At 39.9% G+C, this 23,317-nt stretch overlaps 1 protein-coding gene across 25 annotated transcripts in view; it reads right to left on the bottom strand.

The window, feature by feature from the left end:
• Nucleotides 1–23,317, bottom strand: part of DTNA (dystrobrevin alpha) — a 186,259-nt gene that overhangs the window by 32,624 nt on the left and 130,318 nt on the right. For 13 of the 25 annotated variants that reach the window (XM_077933046.1, XM_077933047.1, XM_077933057.1 and 10 more), the window contains 7 exons: nucleotides 22,281–22,435; nucleotides 20,673–20,778; nucleotides 19,687–19,853; nucleotides 16,844–16,968; nucleotides 8,144–8,224; nucleotides 5,210–5,299; nucleotides 214–291 (listed from right to left, as the gene is read on the bottom strand). In XM_077933046.1, coding sequence (XP_077789172.1) covers nucleotides 214–291; nucleotides 5,210–5,299; nucleotides 8,144–8,224; nucleotides 16,844–16,968; nucleotides 19,687–19,853; nucleotides 20,673–20,778; nucleotides 22,281–22,435 — 802 coding nt within the window. The remainder of the gene's footprint in view (nucleotides 1–213; nucleotides 292–5,209; nucleotides 5,300–8,143; nucleotides 8,225–16,843; nucleotides 16,969–19,686; nucleotides 19,854–20,672; nucleotides 20,779–22,280; nucleotides 22,436–23,317) is intronic. The other 12 variants (XM_077933050.1, XM_077933063.1, XM_077933052.1 and 9 more) reach the window with 3 other exon arrangements.

Below are 23,317 nucleotides of genomic sequence, written 5' to 3' on the forward strand. Positions count from 1 at the left end.
CTGTATTTTAAGATGTCATAGCAAGACCTCAAGTGTGCTACTATATTTCATATGTCTCTGTTTATTTGTGCTTAATCCAGCTGGCAGATAAATTATAAGGAAATTAAAATTCTCCCGTAGATATTTTGTTTGGAATGCACAGTATAGTCAGAGGAGATGGCATTTGCTTTAGTTGTGTTAGTGCAAGCTACTGATGCACTTTTTAAAACTTACCCTTTGCCTTTCAAAAAAGCTGGAGCAGCCCTAGCCAGCAATTTGTTCTGCTCTACTTCATTATTCTTGTAAGGAGAGCTAGTTAATGAGACAGGACAACTAAGACAGTAAACCATGAAGGCTGAAATCCACTGAACTCTACAACATAGGTAAGTGATTTAAATAACAGATAATGCTAAAATTGCTCTAAAAGTCTAAAATGGACTATCAGATTTGTACAAAACAGAATGTTGATTTTCTACAAGTCTACTTCTTTGATTTACAAACATTTTAGAGGAAGCTGATACAACATAAGATTCAGCCAAAATGGTTTCTAAAACCCTATTTAAATTGCAATCCTACACATATCCGCTTGAAAATAAGATCCACCGAGCTCATTGGAGCTTAGGAAGGTACATTTAGGTTTGCAGCCTTAACTTGTTAAGCTGCAAGCCACGTACTGTGTGGAGTGAGACTTTATGCTGCCAACTCTTTAGAAAGCATTTTCTAGGGTAGCATTTCAGCTAGGCAGGGTGGGGATGAAGTTAAGACACAGTTCTTCTCTTTGCCATTATAGAAGGATATTCTCCCCCTTATGGATGATCTCCAAGAAAATGTTCACATTGAACAAATATTTTTAAAATGATATCTAATTTAAACATAGGAAAGTATTACGATCTTATATAGTGCTCTACCATGCTTATTCGTTACTATATTCTTTTACGTTTGCATTTTTATGTTTAAATATATACAGAACCACAACAACATTTCTTGATGCAATTCTGAAACACGGCATAAACACTTTCTTTTCTGCTCCAGGTTTTCCATTCCGATTTATCCATTCCATAGCAATCCTTTCATGCCAGCTATTATAAATAAAATGCATATTATAGCCAAAGGGCTGTGTGCCATGTAGAGGAATGGATTTCTCCATTTACAACATCATATAAGAGGCGATTAAAGTAGTTGTGGTATAATGGAGGAGAATCCTTTACTTACTAAAGTATGAAGTCTGTTTGGGTTCCATTGAAATGGATGGCTTAGAAGTGAGTATTTTAGCACACTAATTTGGAAGCAGTTTCCCATGAAATCAGTGATATTTGCTTCACAAAGTGGGAATTATATGAAAAACTATGGCGTTCCATTGTTCAATTGGAACTTCATGAGTGCAAGGGAATACACTACTCTTTTTAATATTGGGAATGTTCTATTTAAAGAAGAATTGTTCCATGCGCACAATGTAAGTCTTCAAATTTCAGTAGAAGAGCAGCACTTCATATGCACATTGTGGGGCCCATATCTGTATCTAGGCCACAGGATCCTGGTGAACATGTCAGGTTACAAATGATACAGTGTCTGCTCTTGGTTATGTTTACCACTCAGTGCCACTCCAGAAAAGTTATCTATCTGTGGACTTTCTTTCATGCTTCTAGAATCTGAAACAGATTCCAGTCTCCAGTTCTACTTAACATGTGGGTGACACAGGCTTTTTCAGCATGGTTGGCCTTACCATGCATGCACAGATCTCTGTGTCAATGTGGTGCATTCATACCATTGTAGAATGCAGGTGGGGGAATCTCCCAAGCAAGCAAAAAACTCCCCAACATTGTGATTATCTACAGCTGTGTACAAATAGCCTATCTATTTTACACTCTCTGTAATGCACTGGAGCTAGTATATTTTTCTGGTGCATTGTATGGTGGGGGCAAGGGCAAGGGAAGCAGGGGGACAGCAACCACCAGACACAAAAAAGTGCTGAGAATATTTAGGTAAAATTCTCCTGACCTGTTATGCTTTTTCTAGTTAGGTGAGAAAAAGAAATGCCCCAGAAATCATCTCAGAAAAATATGTTCTGAGAGATTTCATCTCAGCTCTAGCTATATCATGTAACTTGTATGTTGACATTTGTTTTTCATCAACTAACTGAATAAAAGTGCAAAGAGAGGCAGTATTTAAGTAACATAGCAAATCAAAATGATGCCATATTCCTATGAAGGTGAGAAAAATCACCACCTGTTCTAGACTTCTCAGACTGCCAGTGATCTTGCTTCCTTACAAATATTTGTGCTAGCACTGTATCAGTGAAATCTTTTCTCAGTCACAAACATGCCCTGAAAAAGGGTGTTGTTGTTTTTTAAAGATACTTTGATATTAATAGAAGGCAGTAGCTAAGCTATGGAAGAGAAATCTTGTTTCAACCTAAACAAGGCATAATTCCAACATTAACACAATAAGGGACATACTAAGGCTCCCTATCCAAGGCCCAGAAGACGCTATTATCACTCTCTCTTTTAAGGCCTGGGAGCTAGCCTAGCATTGCATTAGCTGATATGTTCACAGATATGGACCATACAAATGCTACCTCAAAAATGATATTGTACAGGTGGAAAAGGTACAGAAAAGGGCAAATGATCACAGGACTGGAAAGAGGAAACTTTACAACACCTGAGATTTTTTAGTCTGGAAACAAGAGTGGGCATTATAGAGGAGTATATAAGTATTCAAAATATGGATAGCAAGATTTATTTCCCCCTCTCTCATTGTTCTAGAACCCATGCAATCCAGTAAAGGTGAATTGGAAGATTCAGTACAGACAAATACAGTTCAGATATGGAATTCAATCCCACAAAATGGTAGTAATGACCAGAGGATAAGACTAGCCACAATAAAAGTCTCCTCAGTTATGTGACATAGGCAACTCCTGTTCAGGAAAAAACACACATTTAAAGACTCATTGGGCTCATGGGGTTAGTTTCACAATTAGATCATGTCCATAATATATTAATGGAAGTGTAGAATGATATTCCATTGTTTTGAAGACTGACAATTTATTGTGTGCGTGCACATGAACGTCTTCCTATCTTGACTTACATTTTATATCAGTTTGACGTTACAGTTTGGTTTTAGTTGCTCAGTTATAAAAATGGCATGAGTAAGCTTTTAGCTATCTAACAGAAAGAGTGTGACACCTACCATTTTCTGAAATGAGTCTAACATGCACAGTTATCTGGATCATTTATGGTCCTTGTCCAAGCTTGTTGTTTCTAAACATTTTGACCAGTAACTTCTTAGTTGCTTTTACCAAGAGAGAAAATATCATGTTTTAAAAATAATAATCCTGTCCCAGAAAAAGCACCCAGGGGTTTAACAAAGTAACTTTGAGTCTAACACCCAGTGTTCAAAATAGGGGTGTTTGTACATGGCATGCAGAAACCATCATTAAAATTTCACATCTCTGCATAGATGCTACAAAGCTACTTTCTGAACATTTGCATTATTATAGAATTTCTCCACTTCTAACCTAAGAGCACAGAATTGGCCCTAAAATTTCCATTCACAATTGTGCCCGTTCCCATATAAACAAAACAGTGCATCAAACATTTAAAATTCACATTTATATTCGTATTCTGAGCCCTTGGCCCAATTTAAAGTGAGTTTACAGCTCAATATCTATGTCACAGTAATTCACATGTGATAAAATTTGCTCTTGACATCACTTTTAAAAATGTCCTCTGTGGACTAACTGGCTTTAATTAAGTACGGTGTGAAAAACCAGGATAGGTATGGTTCATGCATGCAGTTTTTTATGCTTGTTCCTGGACCTCCAAAACTGCATATATGTGACTAAGAACATAAACTTAGCCCTGTTGGAGGAAACCAACAGGTCCATCTAGTCAACATGTTTTAACCAATCAGGCCAATCAGGTGCTTCTGGGAAGCCCACAAGTAGGGGGTGAAGAACGGGTAGTTTCACCATACAAAAAGAGGCAACACCAGAATATTTATGTGGAAGTTATTTGAGCACCATATTATTCGAGCATCACTGCAGAATGTATGAATCAGTGCTATACACTAGAATTCCATGGGAAAAATATTTATAGGAAGTAAAGTGAAAGAGCAACATAGACTATTAGATTTCATTACACTGGATAGTAAATTATTGTCAAAGAGTACAGCTCCTCTAAAATATAATGTCCACAGTGAACAAAGAGCAAGAGAGAGATATATTAATAAATGATATTAAATGCATTGATTTTATACAGGCATTTCACACTTACTGCGAGACTTTCTTCACTACTATAACATAAAAGATGCTGATGCTGCTATTTTACTATATTGTTTTGTTACCTTCTTAGTAAGTCAGGGTCACAAACAACAGAATGTATGCAATAACATTCAAGAAACACCCAGGACTGCTCAGATAAAAAGCAGGTTTTATAGATTTCCAAGTTTTATGTTAAAATAAGACTTCTGCACAACTAACCATCTACATAAATGTTTACAGTATATTTCAATGTCTCTTCACAAATGGCAGCTTCAGTGGCAAGCTGCAGTGTGTGTGTGTGTGTGTGTGTGATATTTCAGCAGGGAAACAGCACCAGATGAAAAGGTTAAATCCTATCCCCATGCTGTCAATCTGGATCAGAGCCACTGCAGTTGCATTTGTAAAGAAAAATGTATGGGGAATCCCAAGCACAGGACTCAAACACACCATTAAAACAACTTCTATTTTAACCCTCTGTAGTCCTTAGTGGGTCCACTGGCTATTAGGGACACTGGCTATTAGGCATCACTTACAGCTGTGCTGATTGTACATAATTTAACATTGCCCACTCTGTAACTGGTTTGCCAAGCCAACCTCAACTATATGCGGGAAGCTGCATCCCTGTGTGAATTGGTGTGCCTTTGTGAGGATTATGTAGCTTCTTTTTGAGCTGCGTTTTGGAGGAAAGGCACTAAAATTAAACTAGACAGGTCAGCAGGCCTAAGGGTTAAACTGGGGCAAGCGCATGTTATTCATTTAAATACTTGCCCTGTGCAAAATGCAAGATAAAAGGACGGTTCAAGCTCAGCATGAGATCCATTTGAAGTCTCATTAAAACCACAGTATTCCTTTGTCTAAAAAACAACCCCCGTTAGTATTTCTGAAGAATGACTAATATATTAATGTACTGATTTTAATGTACTAGCTACAGAACTACATCAGTTAGTAGTTTAGTGCTCTTCTTATACTGACCGTAAATTGTTGTGAAGCTGATTTACATACAGCTTTATAAGAGAGTGCTCATCAGCCACAGGACTGGCTATATTTATACCCTCATGTAACCTGAATGATTCAAACAATGAAATCTCATTAACAGTCTGTGCAAACAGAAATACATGGGGATACGTTTGGTGGGGAAAGCATTTAGTTTACAGCCATAGTGGATAGGATACTGACATAAATGAATGAATGAATAAAATGAAGGTTTCAAATTAATAAGGACTGGAAGCAAAACACACACACACACACACACACACACACACACAAAACACCCCACCACGATTGGATCAGACTGCACATTAATTCACTGAGATGTCATTCGGAGAGGGAAACATAAGGTTCAAAGAAAATGTAGACAAGTGACCTCTGGGATCCATCACAGAATAGGACAACAGTTGACATGGATAACAAAACTTGGCTGGCAATAAAGGAGATTGAACATCAATATTCAGGTAATAACCCTCCTTGCACCTAGGAAGTTGTTATTTCATCCATGCCCAATTCATAGTACCTGAACATGGAGTACAACCAACGTTTGCATACAAACATCAAGAAACAGCTTACCAGGTGAGGCAAAGCTGCTATGCTGGATTCCTGGCCAAGTGAGTTGCTGTTGCTTATTCGAATGGAGAGTGGCGAGTGGGAGGGAGGTTGGCACAGGGCAAACACTCAGGCAGAGCCAATCCAGTGCTCCTGCCAGTGCATTGGGTCAACCTCCCTGTCACTGTTCCTCTCCCGGGAAGCAATAGTGGCCAACCTACTGGGAAGCTAGCACAGAGGCTCAATCCTGCCCAGCAAGCCCTTTCAGCAAACATCCTGGAATCTCCCTTACTTTACTTAAATACACAAAGGATGGCAAACATGTTGCCCTGCTATCAGGGAGGCAAGCCAGGTGGATCATATTAGGTAGGCAGCACTGGATTTAGGGCAGTGCAAGTGCTTCACCCACACAGGGCACTGAGCTGAGGGGACACAAAATTAATAATAATAATAATAATAATAATACCATATCGATCCATTAAAAAGCAACTGTGCCAAAATGAATTATTGTGAAAATAAGACATATTTAGGGGACGTGCCCAATTTTGTTCTTGCCGAGGGCATTATATTATCAAAGTCTGCCCCTGGGGTGGGGCAGAGCAATGCTCTGTAAGACATGGAGACATCTAACCTGCAGCTTAATAAATGCAGAGTGGATTCAACAGGAGCAGAAGGTCTGAAGGAGGTAAAGTGAGGAGAGATGGTCAGAGAAATTGAGACACAGCCAGAAAGGAGTATAAGTGAAGCAGTGCAGCGAAAGAAAAAAACACTGGTAAGAAGGAAAGAGGGGGAGGCTAGAGGCAAAGAAGTGGATGCAATTAAAAACAGTAGGAGGATAGTGAGAGATTGAAAAGTTAGAATAGAGACTGAGAAAAGAAGCAAGAGCAGCAAGGAGGGAGCGAAGAGTGAAAAAGACAGTGAAGTGGAAGGGACTGAGCAAGCCCTGCTCCAAAAGAGCAATTGACAGGTTAGAGGGGCAATAAAAGGAATTGTGAAGGGTGACTTAAACCATCTTAGTGGCAAGCTATCAAGAAACACAAAAGTAGTGGGCGTTTGCCAGGATTCAGGTTACATAGAATCCTTAAATCATTGTGTGTGTTTTTTCATATCAGAACAACTTGGCAGCAGGTCCTCATCTGTTTCTTGGTATTTAAGTGCCTACAGTCTGCTTCTAAGGATACTTTCAGATGTATCCTGTGGAAGCTTCAACCCTCTGGATTACACCGATTATGGATTGCATCCCAACCCGTTCCATACTGTGGCCATGCCTCTCAAACCAGTCCTACTGCTAATCTCTATGGTCACAGTTGACTTGGATTGATTAGAGATGAACGGATCATTCTCTCTCTGCTCCATGTAATTTTTGCATGGGTTCACCTGTAGATGCATTGCAGCCCATTAATCTGTGATTTTAAAAAGTAATAATAAAAGAAATCTGCATGCATGCACATAAAAATCACATTTAAATATGTATTTTAAAATGTATTTCCTCTTAAAATATGCATTTTAAAACATACTTGATTGTTTGTTTGTTTGTCAAGATCTGCTAAATGCAATGGGTAGCTATATCTGCACATTAGTCCAGGAAGTATGGATCAGGTCAGTTCATATCTGAATTTGCAAAGACTGAGTTCCCCAAACATCCCTAATTCTGCGTCACTAGAACAAAAAAATAAAAAAGCAAAAAAGCACCTAAACGAGCAACTCTATGGATCAAACTCAATGCTTCAATTTCAACAAACAATGCTATGTTAGAGAATGAATAGCAAGCTCAATGACTCATCTTTCCTCATCTTGTATACCCATCTTCAGAGCAACTTCTTGGTTTGTTATATCACAGTTTCCCTGTGATTTCCAAGCCAGGAGACTGGTTTAAGTGTTCCCTACAAACCAGGATTGCAAACTAGGATCCAACTATGGTTTACAATTCTGGTTTGCATAGAATACTTAAATCGTTGTTTCTTAGTTTGTATGTCACAGAAAACTGGCTTAATAACCAAGGGAGGATTGTGAGAGGAGGAGATAGGAGAAAAAAAGGAGTTATTGAGGTTGTTGCTCATTCTTCCTCCAACAAATCAGTGATTTAGATGGAGATGTTACGTCCCTGTATTCACGTGCATCTCTGAACCCTGGGCATGGTTTGAAAGCATAGGATATAGCGAACCTGATGAAACAAAGCAGATTTGGAAGAAAAGTGGAGATATTAATGTAACAAATAAGTTTAGTTTCTCAGTTTAAAACAATGAAGATATTGAGCATTCTATGCCTGTTTTCCATTATTGCTTTCATGAAATTTGAGAAGAAGTTATACAATAAAACAGGTATTTGAGAACTCTTATTTGAAAACATATCAGGAAGAAGACTCACCTTCTGTTTGTGAAAGGGCTTCCTGAGGGAACAGAGTGGGAGAACAATGTGTCATTCATGCTGGTGACTGGTCTGGGAGGCCTTGACAAAAAAACAGTTAAGAAGTATATTGTTTATCATGAGCATCAAATACAGAAGCTCAACACCCACAAATACATTTAGTCAATAAGAAGCTGGAATATTCTATTTTTGTACTCTAAATCTATATTTTTAAAAATAAAGGCTACAATCCTGAACACACTGTGAGTGATTCCCATTGAACTGGGACTTACTCCTGAGTAAACACTTGCATTTAACTTTTACATGAAGTAACAGATCTGAGTGTTAGAAAAACATTTTTTTTTTAAGATTCTGAAGTATTCTGTGTGCAATTTGCTTGCTCTATCCTGCTTCAGTAAAATCATTGACTGTGTTGTATTTTTGTGAAGCTAATGGAAGCAGTTCATAAAGGAGAATTGATGTAGAATTGTTTCAGCAGCCTTCAAACTGTACTGTTTGACTTCTTGTTGGTTTAATAGTCTAATATTTCCCCCCGCAAAGAAGCACAGAGTCCCTTTTTTGAGAGCCCTCTCTGACTCAAATGTCTCAATTTCCATTTCTAACAACAAAAAATCTCAATTTAGATGGCCACATAGTGGCTGCTTTAAACCTAAATTGTGTGGAAGCTTCTGTGTAGGGAGTCCTTCATATGTAACAGCTGTATGAACTTACATTTTCACAATGCCACAACAAACAGTTCCTTTAGTATGTTTGCCATGGTGAAAACCAGGGGATCCACTTGGTGCAGAATTCACACAAACAACTCCACATTCAGAGTGTAGACACTATTTGAATTTTTAAAGTCATCACATGAAACATCAGCCCACCAGAGATTACAAATGGAAAGAACCAAACAGAATCCACTTATTCAATAACACATTTATGATGAGGAGTCGTCAGTTTTTCCTTAAGCCTGAAGATGTTATGTTCAAGTAGCAATGAAGGGGAATTTGAAATATACAGGTATCACGCCAAGTTGACTAAGACACATACAACAGGAGTTTTGCAAAAGATTTATCCTTCATTTGCTGTTTAGAAGGTTCAGATAGGAATTGTCCTATGATTCTTACGTTAATGAGGAACTTTAGGTTATTTCATGCTATAAATGTACACAGAAACCCACTTGGACAGCAGACAACAGCCCCTTTCACACAAGGTTGTTAGTTCCTTTGCATTCTTTTACTCATACCTTAGAAATTGCTTTAAAATTATCTGTAGGACAATCAGAAGGGTACTGGAGTGTTAGGCCTAAAAATAGCCCAAAAAGAATAAAGATTTTGCCTGAAGTGACTAGTTTCCAAAAATGGGAACAATACTAAGGTGGGAAGCAACTGCTTATTTTATTTATGTAAATGTATTAATTTTATTTAAAGGAATCCTGTTAGGAGAATAGGATGCTGCCTTGTACTCAGTCAGATCATTTTCATCTAGCTGAGTATTATCTCCACTGACTGGCAGCCACTCTCCAGGGTTTTAGACTGGGGTCTCTCCCATCCTACCAGGAGATGCTGGGTATTGAATCTGGGACGCTCTCCAAATGAGACAGATGCTCTATGGTCCTTCCTGTTAATCACCCTTCTTATGCCACCTCTTGTTGCCAGAACAAGTGGGGAAGCTGCTGTGCTCCAGTGACTACAACACAGGTTGTGTATTGTTCTATACTTGGGCCCTATGATAGAGGACATCTCAGCCCCAAATATTTGCATTTCAGCAATGTAATATCAAATGCCCTGTTGCAGAGAATGCAACCTGCACGCAGAAACAGGTTCCTGTATGCGGTGCCTATGTGCCAAATATGCAAAAGCCAGCTGTGTGAGGAAAGCAGTAAGCTGTCACTGTTGGCTCCTCCTGCCTGTGAATAGCAAATCCCAGCAGGAACTAAGGAATTCTTCTAGTTCTTGAGAGAAATCACCACACTTCTCTCTGTTGGTTGGGGTTGATGGGAGTTGGGGGTCTAGCAACATTTAGAGGGCACCAGGTCGGGGAAGGCTGTCAAAGTGTTTCCCATATAAATTCTCTCTCTCACTATTCCAGAGAAGGTGCTAAGCCTACAGCTCACTGCTCAGAGTGATGTTGATTCTGTTTTAATAGTGCTTCTGATTGGCTACAGCAAATCTCACAAGGTCTGTTCTTCACCACCTAGAATACATAGGTACAAGCTTGCAAAAACATCTTCAGTGATGTCCTACAATTTATCATCAACTGTTTCCTCATGGTAATGGGCTTGCAGTACCCAGGCACCTATTCCTCCACCCATACTTGGGTCTTGTATTCTCACAGTAGTAATAAGCAGTTAGGCATGGAAAGAAGGATGCCCAGTCAAAATCTGGATCCCTTTCTCTCTGTTCTCTAGTCATGGGATCTTCTAGAGACTTCAGGAGAAAGGTTGATAGTAGAAAAAGAACCCTCCTGAGAAATAAAATTGCATACTCAATAATTCGTATGAGATTTCCAACCATATCAAAAATGTACTAAGGGGTAATGCTTTACTTACCAGGTATCTCTTTTGCAGCAAAAAAAATGAAATAAAAAGAAGCTATTAATTAAGTTGAAAGATTTAATTTTTAGAAAGTGTCAAAGTTAGGGAAATTCTATCTATGCCATAGTTAATACTCATCTTATAGGCTCAGCCCCTCTTTCCTGACAAGTTGCCCCATGATGGGGTAACAGAATGGGTCATGCATGTAGGGCTACTGAAGTTTATCTCCACAAGATAACAAGTTATTTATTTTGTCAGAATTTCTAGCAAATTCCTATGTCCAGAACACTGAAACTATCTAGAGGCTATATATATTGAAATGAAATTGAAATAGTTTATTGTCACTTGTACAACTTGTATACAGTGAGATTACACGAGCACCCTCCACTCAGCTCTCTTAGTCTTAATTCCCCTCGTTTACTGACGCACACCCACGAAACCCGAAAGTCAGTTGCCCTGTTGTTATCTTTTCATTCAGTAGCCTAACAGCCCACGGAGAGAAGCTGTTCTTTACCCTGTTGGTGTGACTAATCATGCTTCTATATCTTCTGCCTGAGGTAAATATATATATGGCTACCAGTTGTAATATTCACTTTTCTCAAATTCAGCTGGTACAGATTAGAATTTGAAAAATATGTATGCTCTCTGTTAACTGGGTTGAAACAGCTGATTATACCTCCTTCTGCCCTTCCCCCATGTTATATGGCAAGCAGCCTTTAATGCTCAGGGGAGTGAACTGCATTTGAAACTCAGGTGAGTTTCCCATATTCAACTGTGTATCAAAATCAGTTTGTGAAATGGCACACAAGTCTGTTGAAAGAGAAGGAAAGACTCCAGCTCAGTGTTCGCAAGTGCTTGCCTGTGCTTGATCTTGAATCCCAGCCATAGGATATGATGCAGTAAATATGAAAATCAAGCTGTTGACATTTAAGATGTTTCTGATGGCTGTCAAGTAAAATATACGTTAAATACTGAATTTTCTCCAATAGCTAATAAGTAATTAACAAAACCTGAGGAACACTTTGTAGAGACTCTGATAGTTTAGTCAGCCAGTGGTTGCATTTGCTTGTTTGTAGGCAATGGCCATTACAACAGACAGGTACAGTGTTTAAATCCCATATGGGCAACTCATGGCCCACAGGTGGACCTCAGACAACTTCTGTGCAGCCCACACATCCCATTTTCACTATAGGTTGCAGGTACAGTTGCAAAGCACTTGGATGGGAGTGCTCCTCACCTATTCCCAGCACCTATCAGCAGGAGAAGATTTGGGATAGGATTGCTGAGATCCCATTGTGTGCCTCTGACCCTCACGACTCTCCAGCTGCTTAGTGAAGAGAACTTAGTGAGGAGGAGAAGGAATTATGTGATGGGATGTTCTCATCCCTGCATGGAGAGACAGGGGGGAAATGTGTTTGTGTGTGGGGAGGTTTTATATTTCTCTGTGTTTTGGAGGTGGGGTGAGGGGAGGCTAGGCTCCACCCATGTCCTTCACTAGCCCTGTCCAAGTCCTGTATGGGACCATTATTGAACACCCGCCATTGCATGAAACCCTTGGGGCAGAATCTAGTCTCAATGGAAAACTGAGCAGCTGCAGTATCTCGGTGAACATATCAATATCATCATGCAAAATGTTAAATTCAAGATTGCAGTTTACCAAGGGATTTCTTTTTTAAGATAGAAAGGTCATTCTTCTCTCAGGTCACGCCACGAGTGCATTTCACTGATGTGAAATTCACTACTTGGTTGCTTACAGCATTTACTCAATGGAATTTAACAATGTTTGAACCAAGTGTTTACTGCTGTGCCCCCACTTACACTGGTAGAGTCACTCATGGTAGTAAATACAATGTTAAAACCAGCATATAATGAAAGTGCAAATGCAAGCGTAGCTCTACAAAAGATTTCTGTCCTTACTGTAAGTGGCTGCTGCAGGGGGAAGGAAGACTTTCCTTACATGAAGCCTACCATTAAAAGTGGCTGTAAATACCCCTTTTGCTGGGATGCTTGCCTAGAGCTTTTTCTCATGATACGGTTTATCTTCCATTACATTTAAGAATAAAAATCAGTCTAGTAAGAATATATTCCCAAGGACTGCATGCAGCATATCTTTCTGTGTTGCATATGATGCTCACTCCACAACTGGTTCGTTTTAATTTCTGTATTATTGTATTCAACATTGCTTTCAACTGCCCCCCCCCCCACCAGAAAAAGTGAAAATAAAATAGCAAACACTCTCACTGTCAGGAACAGATATTTTCTCTTAGGAAGGAGGTAATGTCCTAGGGCAGGTGTGAGGAAATGTTGGCCCTCCAGATGTTGCTGAACCACAACTCCCATCAGCCTCAGCAAGCATGGTCAATAGCCAGAGATGATGGGAGTTGTAGTTCAGCAACATCTAGGCTCCCTACACCTGTCCTAGGAACCAGATTGCTGGTTGTTTTTGAAATCCTTATAAGAACAGTGCTCAATTCCCTTTCACATCCTGGTATATTTTCTTGTATGTGAATAAATTGACTCCAGTCCAGCTGAAGCTAATTGTGACAAAAGTTGAATCCTCTGCACACTTCCAATAAGTGAACAATTCCCACTGAAAACGTTGGGGGGGGAATACTTTCTTGCATTGATCTTAATGGGATATGATCTCAACTAACTTTAGTGAAGTGCAGCCATTGCCTTCTGTATAAAAATACAGGTAGAAAAGAGTTATGCAGAAGTCCTTTCTCAGAGTAGCTGATCCTGGATAATGCAAAGAAGAGGATCATGTTTTGCTTCAATTTCACATTTCTCTCTCTCCTCCTCAGATTTTTGCAAGTGGAGATATAGTATAATAAGAGTAGTTGTTCAGGGCCTTGCCAAGTAGGAGAGTTAGGTGACCTGCTTCAGGAGGCACTGAGAGGGGTAGGGGATAGAGGAAGGCATAGCTTGGTATCTGAATGCTGTAGCAAGGCATTTTAGTGTTGGCCCCAGCTGGAGGTCAGCTGGAGGTGTGGGGAGGAATGAAGGCTCTGCTTCGAACAGAAAGATCTTTTAAGCAGAAAAATGCACATATTTGCAGTATATTTATTTGAAGTCCCCATACAGTTATTCTTTTCTTCTTAAACCATGAAGGTACTGGCTAATTTGTGATTTTCATTTAAGGCTATAAGGGCAAGTCTGAAGACCCAACTATACTAACCTGAACTAAATAGCAAAACTCTCATCAATATGTTATGGCTCTCAGCTATAAACCATAGCATTACACCAACTATTCACAAAAATGTTTCCTTTTGAGCATAACTGCTTGATTCATTTGGCTTTCATCAATTTTTCAGCAGCTTGCTTCCATTTAACCTGGGTAGGGGAACCTGTGGTCCTCCAAACACTGTGGTCTCACATCACTTCTGATCATTGGCTATGGTTGCTCTGGCTGATGGGAAATAGACTCTATAAACATCTTGAGGGCCACAGGTTCTCCATCCCTGACTTAAGTAGTCAACCTTTTATTTTTGACATCTAAGGAATGGAATAAGTAGAGGGTCTAGCATTTCAAACTAATATTCTTAGCAGGTGCAAATTTAATTTAAAAGGAATTATCAAGTAAGATGCTGTTTTGAAAAGCACTATCGACGATTCTATGATTTGGGAAGGTTAAACAAATAGTGTGCTTCCATTACAGCTTCATCATAATGAGAACAATACACTGTTCAGTCTTCCAATGACAGCTCATTGCTTTAGACTGATCTTAGTTAATAATCATAGCCCAGTATTTAATATCTGCATGAGAGTCTTCATGTCAAAGCAGGCTAAGTGACTTCCAACAGTGCTGCCAACCACAGACAGTCATTATGTAATATAATGTTCCTTGTATTTTCTACAAAACACATGCAACAGTGAATACAGAATGAACAGCCACATGAAGGAAGTTTTGACTTGAGGTAAATGGAACACAGAACATAAAAATAAATCTCTGCGATGGAGATCTGAACCACTTTAAGAACCACAGGAGTGGTAGTAGTTACCGTAAAAAACCCAAACTCCATTAAGCAAATCACAATTATTATCTGAATATGCTGGGAATTATCCTTGTCAGAATGATCCTATCTAAACAGCTGACTATCTGAATGTTTATATATCCCTGTGCCCACTCAGCTATATGAATGTATAATTTAAAAGTGCTTGTGGGAACATAATTACCTACAAGTCACTCAGATGCTCTAGGGATTCAGAGAAGAAATCACTGGAATATCAGAAGCCCACTTCTTATTGATCTGATTTTGAACTGAGCAGTAAAGGAAGTGCAGAGCTTATAATACATGCTGCTCCTTTTAAGCCAACTAAGCTTTTGAGCAGGCTTTTGAGGCTACAAAGTTATCCTCTCATAACTCTATAGTGGCAAACGCTCCTCTGTGCATGCCTTAAGGCAGGAGTTGTCAATGTGGTTGTCCTACAGATGTTGTTGAACTACAACTTCCATCAGTCCCAGCAAGCATGACAAATGGTCAAGGATGCTGAAAGTTGTTGTTCAATAACATTTGGAGGGTACCACATTGGCTACCCCTGCTTTAAAGCCATTTCCAAACACCATTTTTTGTAAAGACTGTTTCCAAAAAGAGGTGAAAAATATATATCATAGGAGTTTGGAGTAACCGGTGCTGGGAAAATACACCAGTTGTTATGTACACAGAGATATAAATTGAGATTCTGCATGTACATCTGAAGCAAAAGTGATTAGAATGTATATGGCTGCTGTTGGATCTCTAGCTTGCCAGATTCTAACATGCTGAATTACCATGCCAGTCATTTCTCACATAACCACAATCCCAGAAATCAGATATCCAGGCCTGGATATGGAGTGCTTCATGTAAATACTTTTATCAAGGTTGTTTTTTATTCTGCATTCATGGATATCACCAGTATCTTCCTCAACTCCAGATACTTACTTCTCCCATCCCTGTGGGCCAACGTTGACAGGTAGGCAGGACTGTCTACCTGTCAAATCATCAGGTCTCCTAATGATAGCAGGTGACTGACACCTGTCCAAGTTCAGAGGACGTTGCTGTAACTGCCGATCAACAGTTATAGGAAGGACCTTTGAAGTCTCTGAGAAAGCATTTTGAATTCAAAGCACTTCCTCTAGTGCTTTACACCCCATGGGGAACTCCTTAGGATAGCCCCAACTATCAGCTGACTGCCAGCTATGCAGGGCTCTCTTGAAGCAGTAACAATCAGCGGCTAGCCAGAGCTTCAAAGTGCCTTGCAAATGGCTTTGCAGACACCATCAATCATCTGATCAGCAGTGCCTGAAAACTTTTTTTATTGGCCCAGCCACTCTGATGTCATATATGATATCAGATGCAGGGCCAGTGGGCAGGGCTTAGCCAAAATGGCCTAGTGGGTCTCATCAGGCCTAAGGACTAGAGGTTCCTCACCCTTGACTTACAGGGTCCCTGAAAAGACTGCTGAGAGATGAACTTCCTATTTCTTCAAATGGCAATTTCTTTAATTTGTAGAAATGTAGCTTTCCTACATTTTTTACTGCGCTTCCCTACTTCTTAAAAGGAGCACATTGCAGCTGCCACATAATACATATCTAAGTTATGAAAAAATCAAGGCATAGTTATGTGAAACAGTTAAAGGAAACAATTCAAAGCACCTTTGTTCCACCTTGTCTCACACAGGCTATCAGATTTCATAATTCATAACTGTAATTCCTGCAGGAAACCATTGCCTGTGTGTGAACTGAGGCATGTATTTTCGAAAATCTCAATTTTGAGAGAACTGGTAAGATAAATAATTTGAAATCTGCTTCCATATTGGAGCATGTCAATTTCTACTTTCCTTTCTTTACCTTTTAGATATTTAACTGTTTCACTGGTCAAAACAGAGCAGAGTCATTCAGCTCTAGCCTCCTGGTATTCTGAAGACTCACTAAACTGAAATTTTAAAAAACACACACCAGTATTTCAGAATGCTATACTATGATGCTAAGCAAAAATGAAAAAAAAAATTCAGTGTTTCCCGTTACTTTTCAGTATCATGAAGCTAAGTTATGCTTAAATCCATAATACAATTGGATAGTTTAATAAGCAGCATTTCTAGAGAACACATGAAGAGGCCTCCCTCCATCTGCCTTCAAACCAGGATGAACAGTAGGTCACCTAGAACAAAGGATATTATCTACAGAGCACACAAATACTTACACAATATGAGCCAAGTTTAGAGGTTTTTCAGGCTGGTCAGGGAACATTGGGTGCAAAGGTTCACGGCTGGAAGCACAGCTTAAAGACTTGCTAAGTGCATTAGTTAGCTTCTTAGCAGGTGATTTCTGGGAGGAACAAGGAAGGTAAAGGTAATTTGGACAGGTAAGGTTGAAATTGTTTTTGCAACCACAGAACTATGGGGAAACAAAGCAATGCTCTACTAGTTAAAGGCATATCTCTCCCCCGACCCCAACCCCAAGACCCACTTATTCAGTGGCTCCGTATTATGTCCTGAGTTGCATCCTCATGAGGCCGGAGGAACATCGCCCGGCTATTGTTTTATTGATTTAATATGCTGTAAACTGCTTTGAGATTTTTTATTAAAAATATAAAGAGGTATAGAAATAAAATAAATAAAATCCTTTAAATAGAGAGAAGCTGCACAATCTCCCAGTTCATCTTTCTCCTTTCTCCCACAGTGAGAGGATTGAGAGAGTGGACCCAAGGCCTGCATCTGATCTCTCCACTGGCACAATCCCAGGTGAAAAGTACATTTGAAAAGCTGCTGATGACATAGTCAGAAGTGAAAGAGAGCAAACATTTCTATGACTGAAAAGACCATGTTTGCCCTAAAAGGATTAGGGACAACAGATATGTATAGAGTACGTACACTTCCTTTAGTAGCCTATCAAGAGTATAAATGAGCCCCCCCCCCGCCCAGTAAAGGAACCAGGTACCTGAGTGTATGATCCCCAGGCAGAATTTTCTACCCATGAACAAAGGCAGGATCAGATACAGTTTGTTTTCTAAATGTGCAGACCTTTGCATAAACTGGGTTTCTAAGGTACACATCATCAGTACAAAAAGCTGTGTGATAAACATCAGCACAACACTCAATCAAACCTGACCCCCCCCCCACAAAAATATAGATTGAAAAATAAAATAATTACGGTGAATCATACTTCATTCAGGCCCACTTTACTCAGTCCTTAATACTTAAAACACTTAAAACATGGTAATCCATGCCAAAGAAGTGCGAGTTCAGAGGCCATTACTAGAATAATATTTTCCATATTCCTGATTCACTACCTAATTGTGCACTACCTACCTTCATTTATTTAGGGCTGCCATATGTCTGGATTTTACTGGACATTACCAGGATTTCGAAGGTGGAATTGACATGGGGGGGGGGCATTTCCAAAAGGCGGCACTTTGTCCTAAAAAAAGGTCTTAATAACTTTCGGGGTGTCCTGGTTTTTACTTTGTGAAATATGGCAACCCTAATTTCTTAATCATTGCCAATTATATATCATTCTAATTTTAGAAGCACTAGCTTTAATATATAATGCTGTTTGTACTGCAATTGCTTAGTTTGCTTTCATTATCCTTATTGCAATTCCCCCCTTTCCAGTTTTCGCAGGTAAGATATTCTCTGTATTCAGCACTTTTTTTCTGGGGGGAAGCAAAGGTACACATACCCCTAAACATTTTGTGAATCTAAAAGCATGTAACTTATTTATATATATATAAAATCTGTTGCATAGACTCAAATGTGCATCTGATATGAGCTTAAGTCCCAGAAATGTATATTAACTGAGTTGTGGCTTAAGGGGACCATACACTGGGACTCTTATAGAAATAAGCTTATTAAATATTAATAATAATAGAATGCATATGCTACCTTTAATTTTAAAAAGAAGCTAAAATGTGGTTTACAAACAAATAAAACAAAACACACTAAATAAAAACGGTTCAATAAACAAAGTTAAAATAGAAATTGCAGTAACCACCAATACCTGGCACTGGTATTGTGAACTGTCTCGTAATCTTCAGACGAAGGGTGGTATAATTTTTTTAATAATAAAAATAAAAATAAAAATAATGATGTCAGGAAAATGCCTGGGTAGACAGGTATACTTCCAGTTGTTGACATAAACATTCCATGGTTGCAGCCTGCCTGACCGTCAAGAGGAGATAATTTCACTGCTCAGGAGCCAGCATGGAGAAAACCCTTCTCTGCCCCACGGTAAGATGTATACCTGTGGACCATGGCATGCTAACAGGGTAACCAGTGCAAATTATGGAGACCTGGATGGTCTACACAGAAGGAGGCATTGTTTTAGAGAACTGGTTCCAAGCTGTTCACAGCCTTGTAAACTAGAACTAGAATGTTACACTTGACTCTGTAGCTAACTGGCAGCTACCAAAATGAGACAAGATCACACATATGTTTCATCTGAGTGCAATATAGAGTTCATGTTGTTAGAGATAGTCTGAAAAAGGTTAAGAAACTATGGTGGCTGAATGTTAATGAATATATAGCATGCCTACACTTCTACTGACTTTATATAAACATATTTCATAAAGTAGCTGAATGGTAAATCAACATCTTCCATTGTTCTTCTTAGATCTAGATTTTTAAGATTCCATTTTAGATATCGATCTCTTATCATATAAAGCAGATAATATGAGAGAAAAGCCAACATATTTGACTATGTCCTACAAAAATGAACAACTTACTGTGGAAATAGTTTTATATTCCAAGACCTTCCTGCAGCTCTCCTGACATCCAGAACAGTATTAACATGTTGGACTGCTCAAATCCACACTGAGGATAGCCATACTGTTCAGTTCTTCCCATTTTTCATCTCAGAACTGACTGGGAACAAGGACCACAACTGGGGCTTCTCCATTACAGAGACGCTTAGCTAAACTGGCAAAGTTAGTTTCCTATATGTGGTTTTAAGGGAAAACAATTCGGTCAGTTCCAACTCCCATCCTTGAGATTTTCTCTGACTGGTGGAGTTCAAACAGTCTGCAGCAATTCATGAACCTTCCCTTACCCATGACGTGTATTCTTTCATTTGGTGCTGGTTGCTATGGGAACCACTGGCATGTCCCCTCCAGAAGCAATCTTGACAGAGCTGGTAATTGTGACACTGCTGGCATCGATAGCGAAATCCCATCATGCTCTCGCTATGGCAGTAGGAACACTCGACAGGGTGGAAGACTACAAGGGGAGACGGATTTAAAAACAAAACAAAAGACAATCAGCGCAGCGTTAAAACCGAAGCCACTAAAAGGTCTTAGCAACCTACGTTTGTGTCTGAAGTCATTTTCCACAGCAAATATTATTTGTAAGGTTCCTGAAATTTAAAAGCTTCACAATCTTCTCTGAAGACAAACAAGCATCTGCTACTGTCTAAGAGAAAACCTCTTATAGCAGCAGAAAACCAAAACAGGAAAAGGTGGAAGTGTGGAAGAAAGAATGAGGGGTTGGATTCAACTAACCCAGTGAAATGCTGAAGCCAGCATAAGGACTCCCAGTAGCTCAGTGGGCTTTCCCCCCTCTCCTCCCCACACTGCTCCCCCAAATCTGCTTTGGGGAGTCAGGAAAACCTCCATAATAACACATGGAGGGAGTCTTAAGGGAGACTGTTCTGTCTGGCAAGCAGAAATACTGGTGCTGAAGGAACAATTGTATTAATGCAGTGTTGAATTCCATCCTAGGACTAGTATGGATGTGAAGAATCTACTGTGGTCAACTTGAAAAGGCAGAAGGAGAGATACTAAAGGTAGCAAGCCTATCAGTTTATGCTGTGTATGATTTTGCAAGAGGGGCAACACTAACTAGGTTTACAGCTTGCAGCCTGGAACTATGCTGAGTTCAGTATGTCTGAGCACATTGAAATCAAGGGACAAGCCGACCTTATCATTAGGAACTGAAATTGGCACCACATTCTTAGCCATTCTTCCTTTTCCTGGGGAAAACACAATCATTGTGAACCACATTGATATTCCACATGCCACTCATCCTTTGACTACATACCATTCTCAACATTTGCCAATCGATGCAGAAGTGGTAACCAGACCAGGCATTGTGGTGGAGGATCAGACATGAGAGTGTCCAAAAAAGCATTCAGTGTGACTTTTTTCTGTTTACATGAACAAAGCAGAAACAATTTAGCATTGGAAGCTGAAAGGGGAATTTTACTTTCCTCGTGGGTCACACGCGCATGGGTGAAATAATTAAGCAGATACATTTCAATATCTTAAACAGGGGAAGGGAACTCTTTTCAGCCCGAGATGCATTCTTTTCCGGGCAACCATCTGAGGCAACCTTTAAGTGATAGGCAGGATCTGGAGCAAAAGTGAGCAAAGCAACAGATGTAATTTCATCTCTGTACAGTAGGCTAGCTTCTACACATACTTCAACGGCCCTCTCTGTTCTCCACCCAGACATTATCAGAGGTCAAGGACACAATGAAGGAGTAAAGCAGAGCCAGTGAAGGGCATGGCCCAGGAAGAGTTCTGAGGGACACCCAGCGGCGTAGCGTGGGTTGTCAGCACCCGGGGCAAGGCAAGTAATTTGCGCCCCCTAACACGTGGATTTGCGCCCCCTAACCCGTGGATTTGCCCTAACCCCAGATGTTGCGCCCGGTGCGGCCGGCCCCCCTGCACCCCCACGCTACACCACTGGGGACACCAAGTCATGTGCGTAGCCAGGATTTTTATGGGGGGGGGGCAGGACTTTGTTAGGGGGGCAGAACCAATGTGATTGGTCAGTTAGTTAAGTATTTCTATTGTTTTACTTGATGGGGGTCAGCTGTCCCACTTGCCTCTTCCTGGCTACGCCCATGCATCAAGTCCATGTTGCTACAAGGGGGATTTGCTCTGTTGTAATTCAAAGGCAAGAAGTTGATCCAGGCTGTGAGTATCTCAGTCAGCCATTTGGGAGCCTTTTGAAAAGGAGTCGGGGAGATCAGGGGCAGTGTTGTAGTCCTGGAACCATCTTGTAAGTACTTGCATTTTTTAAAAATGGCATTATTTGAAGACTTTAAAGGATTTTCCATTTAAATCTGCACATAAACAGGATGGGTTGGACGTAGTCCTGTGTCCATGTAGAACTGGGAAGGACCAAACCTCAGTGCATACCTAGTCCCAATATTGCTCATCTCTATAATACTGGAGGCAATAGTTTATTGGTCTATAAATCTAATATCATTGTTATCATAACCAGTGCTATTTTTCTAGAAAAAGATGTGCCTGAGCTCACCATGAACGTCTCCCAGTGGTGCCCACCTGAGAGCTGAGCCCTAATCATAATCCATACTTATGTAGGAGCATTTCGGAAAACAATACAGGGGCTACTCCTCCTCCTCCTCCTCCTGCTGCTGCTGCTGCTGTGAACCAATTCATAGCTACCCTACAGCATCTTGCTAGTATTTTTTCCAAATCATATTAGGTGATCGTTCACACATCTTCCAAGTCATATCTAATTTGGTTCTTAAACAAAATACAGTTCTCTTCTGGTTTACAATTGCTAAAGTGTCCAGTACACAATCTACAGTATAAACAAATAAAAAGCACATAACATTTTTTCACTGCATGTCATTATGGGAAGGGCGAAAAGGAGGCACTGAATGTTTTTATCTACCTGTTGAGAAAAACAGGATTTTGCTGACTGCTCTGTGTATCCAAAAGAAGGACCTTCAAAGACCGCCGTGGGTAGTTTAAGGACTTCTCGCAGAAACATGTCATATTTACCATAAACCATTACACCGCTGGTGTCTGAAATCATTGAGAAAATATCTGATGGAATAAAGGGGGGAAATATGAAATGGTTTATTTGGTTCAAGCCACAAGATACAAATCTAACTTTCTGCTCAAATGAAAATAATAATTACAGTTATTCTATTTTTATTTTGCAAAAGAAGGGATATGCCTTTGTTAGGACTCACTAAAAGGAGTAAGCAAGCACTTTTCTAATGCTCAAGATTCTTTTCTAGTTTTAGGGAAAAAAATGATGCAAATCAGAAAAAAATGGTAATTTAGCATGATAAAAGAGATCCAAAGTACAAAATGCAAACTTCTTGCCCCTGGAGCAACTTTCTACTTCAAATAATGATAATGGTGATGATTTATTAAATTTATATACCACCCTTTATCTGAAGATCACTAGGTAGCTTACAGTATAAAAATACAAAATACAAAACAAAACAATAACCTTCCCCTCAACACACTTAAAAGGCCTGTGTGAAGAGGAATGTTCTCACCTGGGACTCAAGTTATGTAAGGTGCCAGCCAGCCTCCCTAGGGAGAGCATTCCACAAATAGGGAGCCCATTCTCCTGTTGCCACCCTCTGAACCTCTTGTGGAGGAAGAACACGAAGAAGAGCCTCAGATTACTATCACAGGGTCTGGTTTGGTTCAAATGGGGAGAGGTGGTCCATGATCTGGGAACTGAGTATTTAGATATGGGTGGTTAACCTGTGGCCTACCAGAAATTGTTGGACTCCAGTTCCCATCATCCCTAACCTCTGGTCATGCCAGCTGGGACTGATGAGAGTTGATGTCCTACAACACCTGGAGGGCCACAGGTAGGCAACCTTGATTTGGATTATTGGAGAACTGGGTATTTGTGTGCGCGCTTTAAAATATTCAATGCATTATAAAGGGTGATTTCACTTCAGA

The sequence above is a fragment of the Podarcis muralis genome, chromosome 8 (assembly GCF_964188315.1).
Source record: "Podarcis muralis chromosome 8, rPodMur119.hap1.1, whole genome shotgun sequence".
NCBI lineage: Eukaryota > Metazoa > Chordata > Lepidosauria > Squamata > Lacertidae > Podarcis > Podarcis muralis.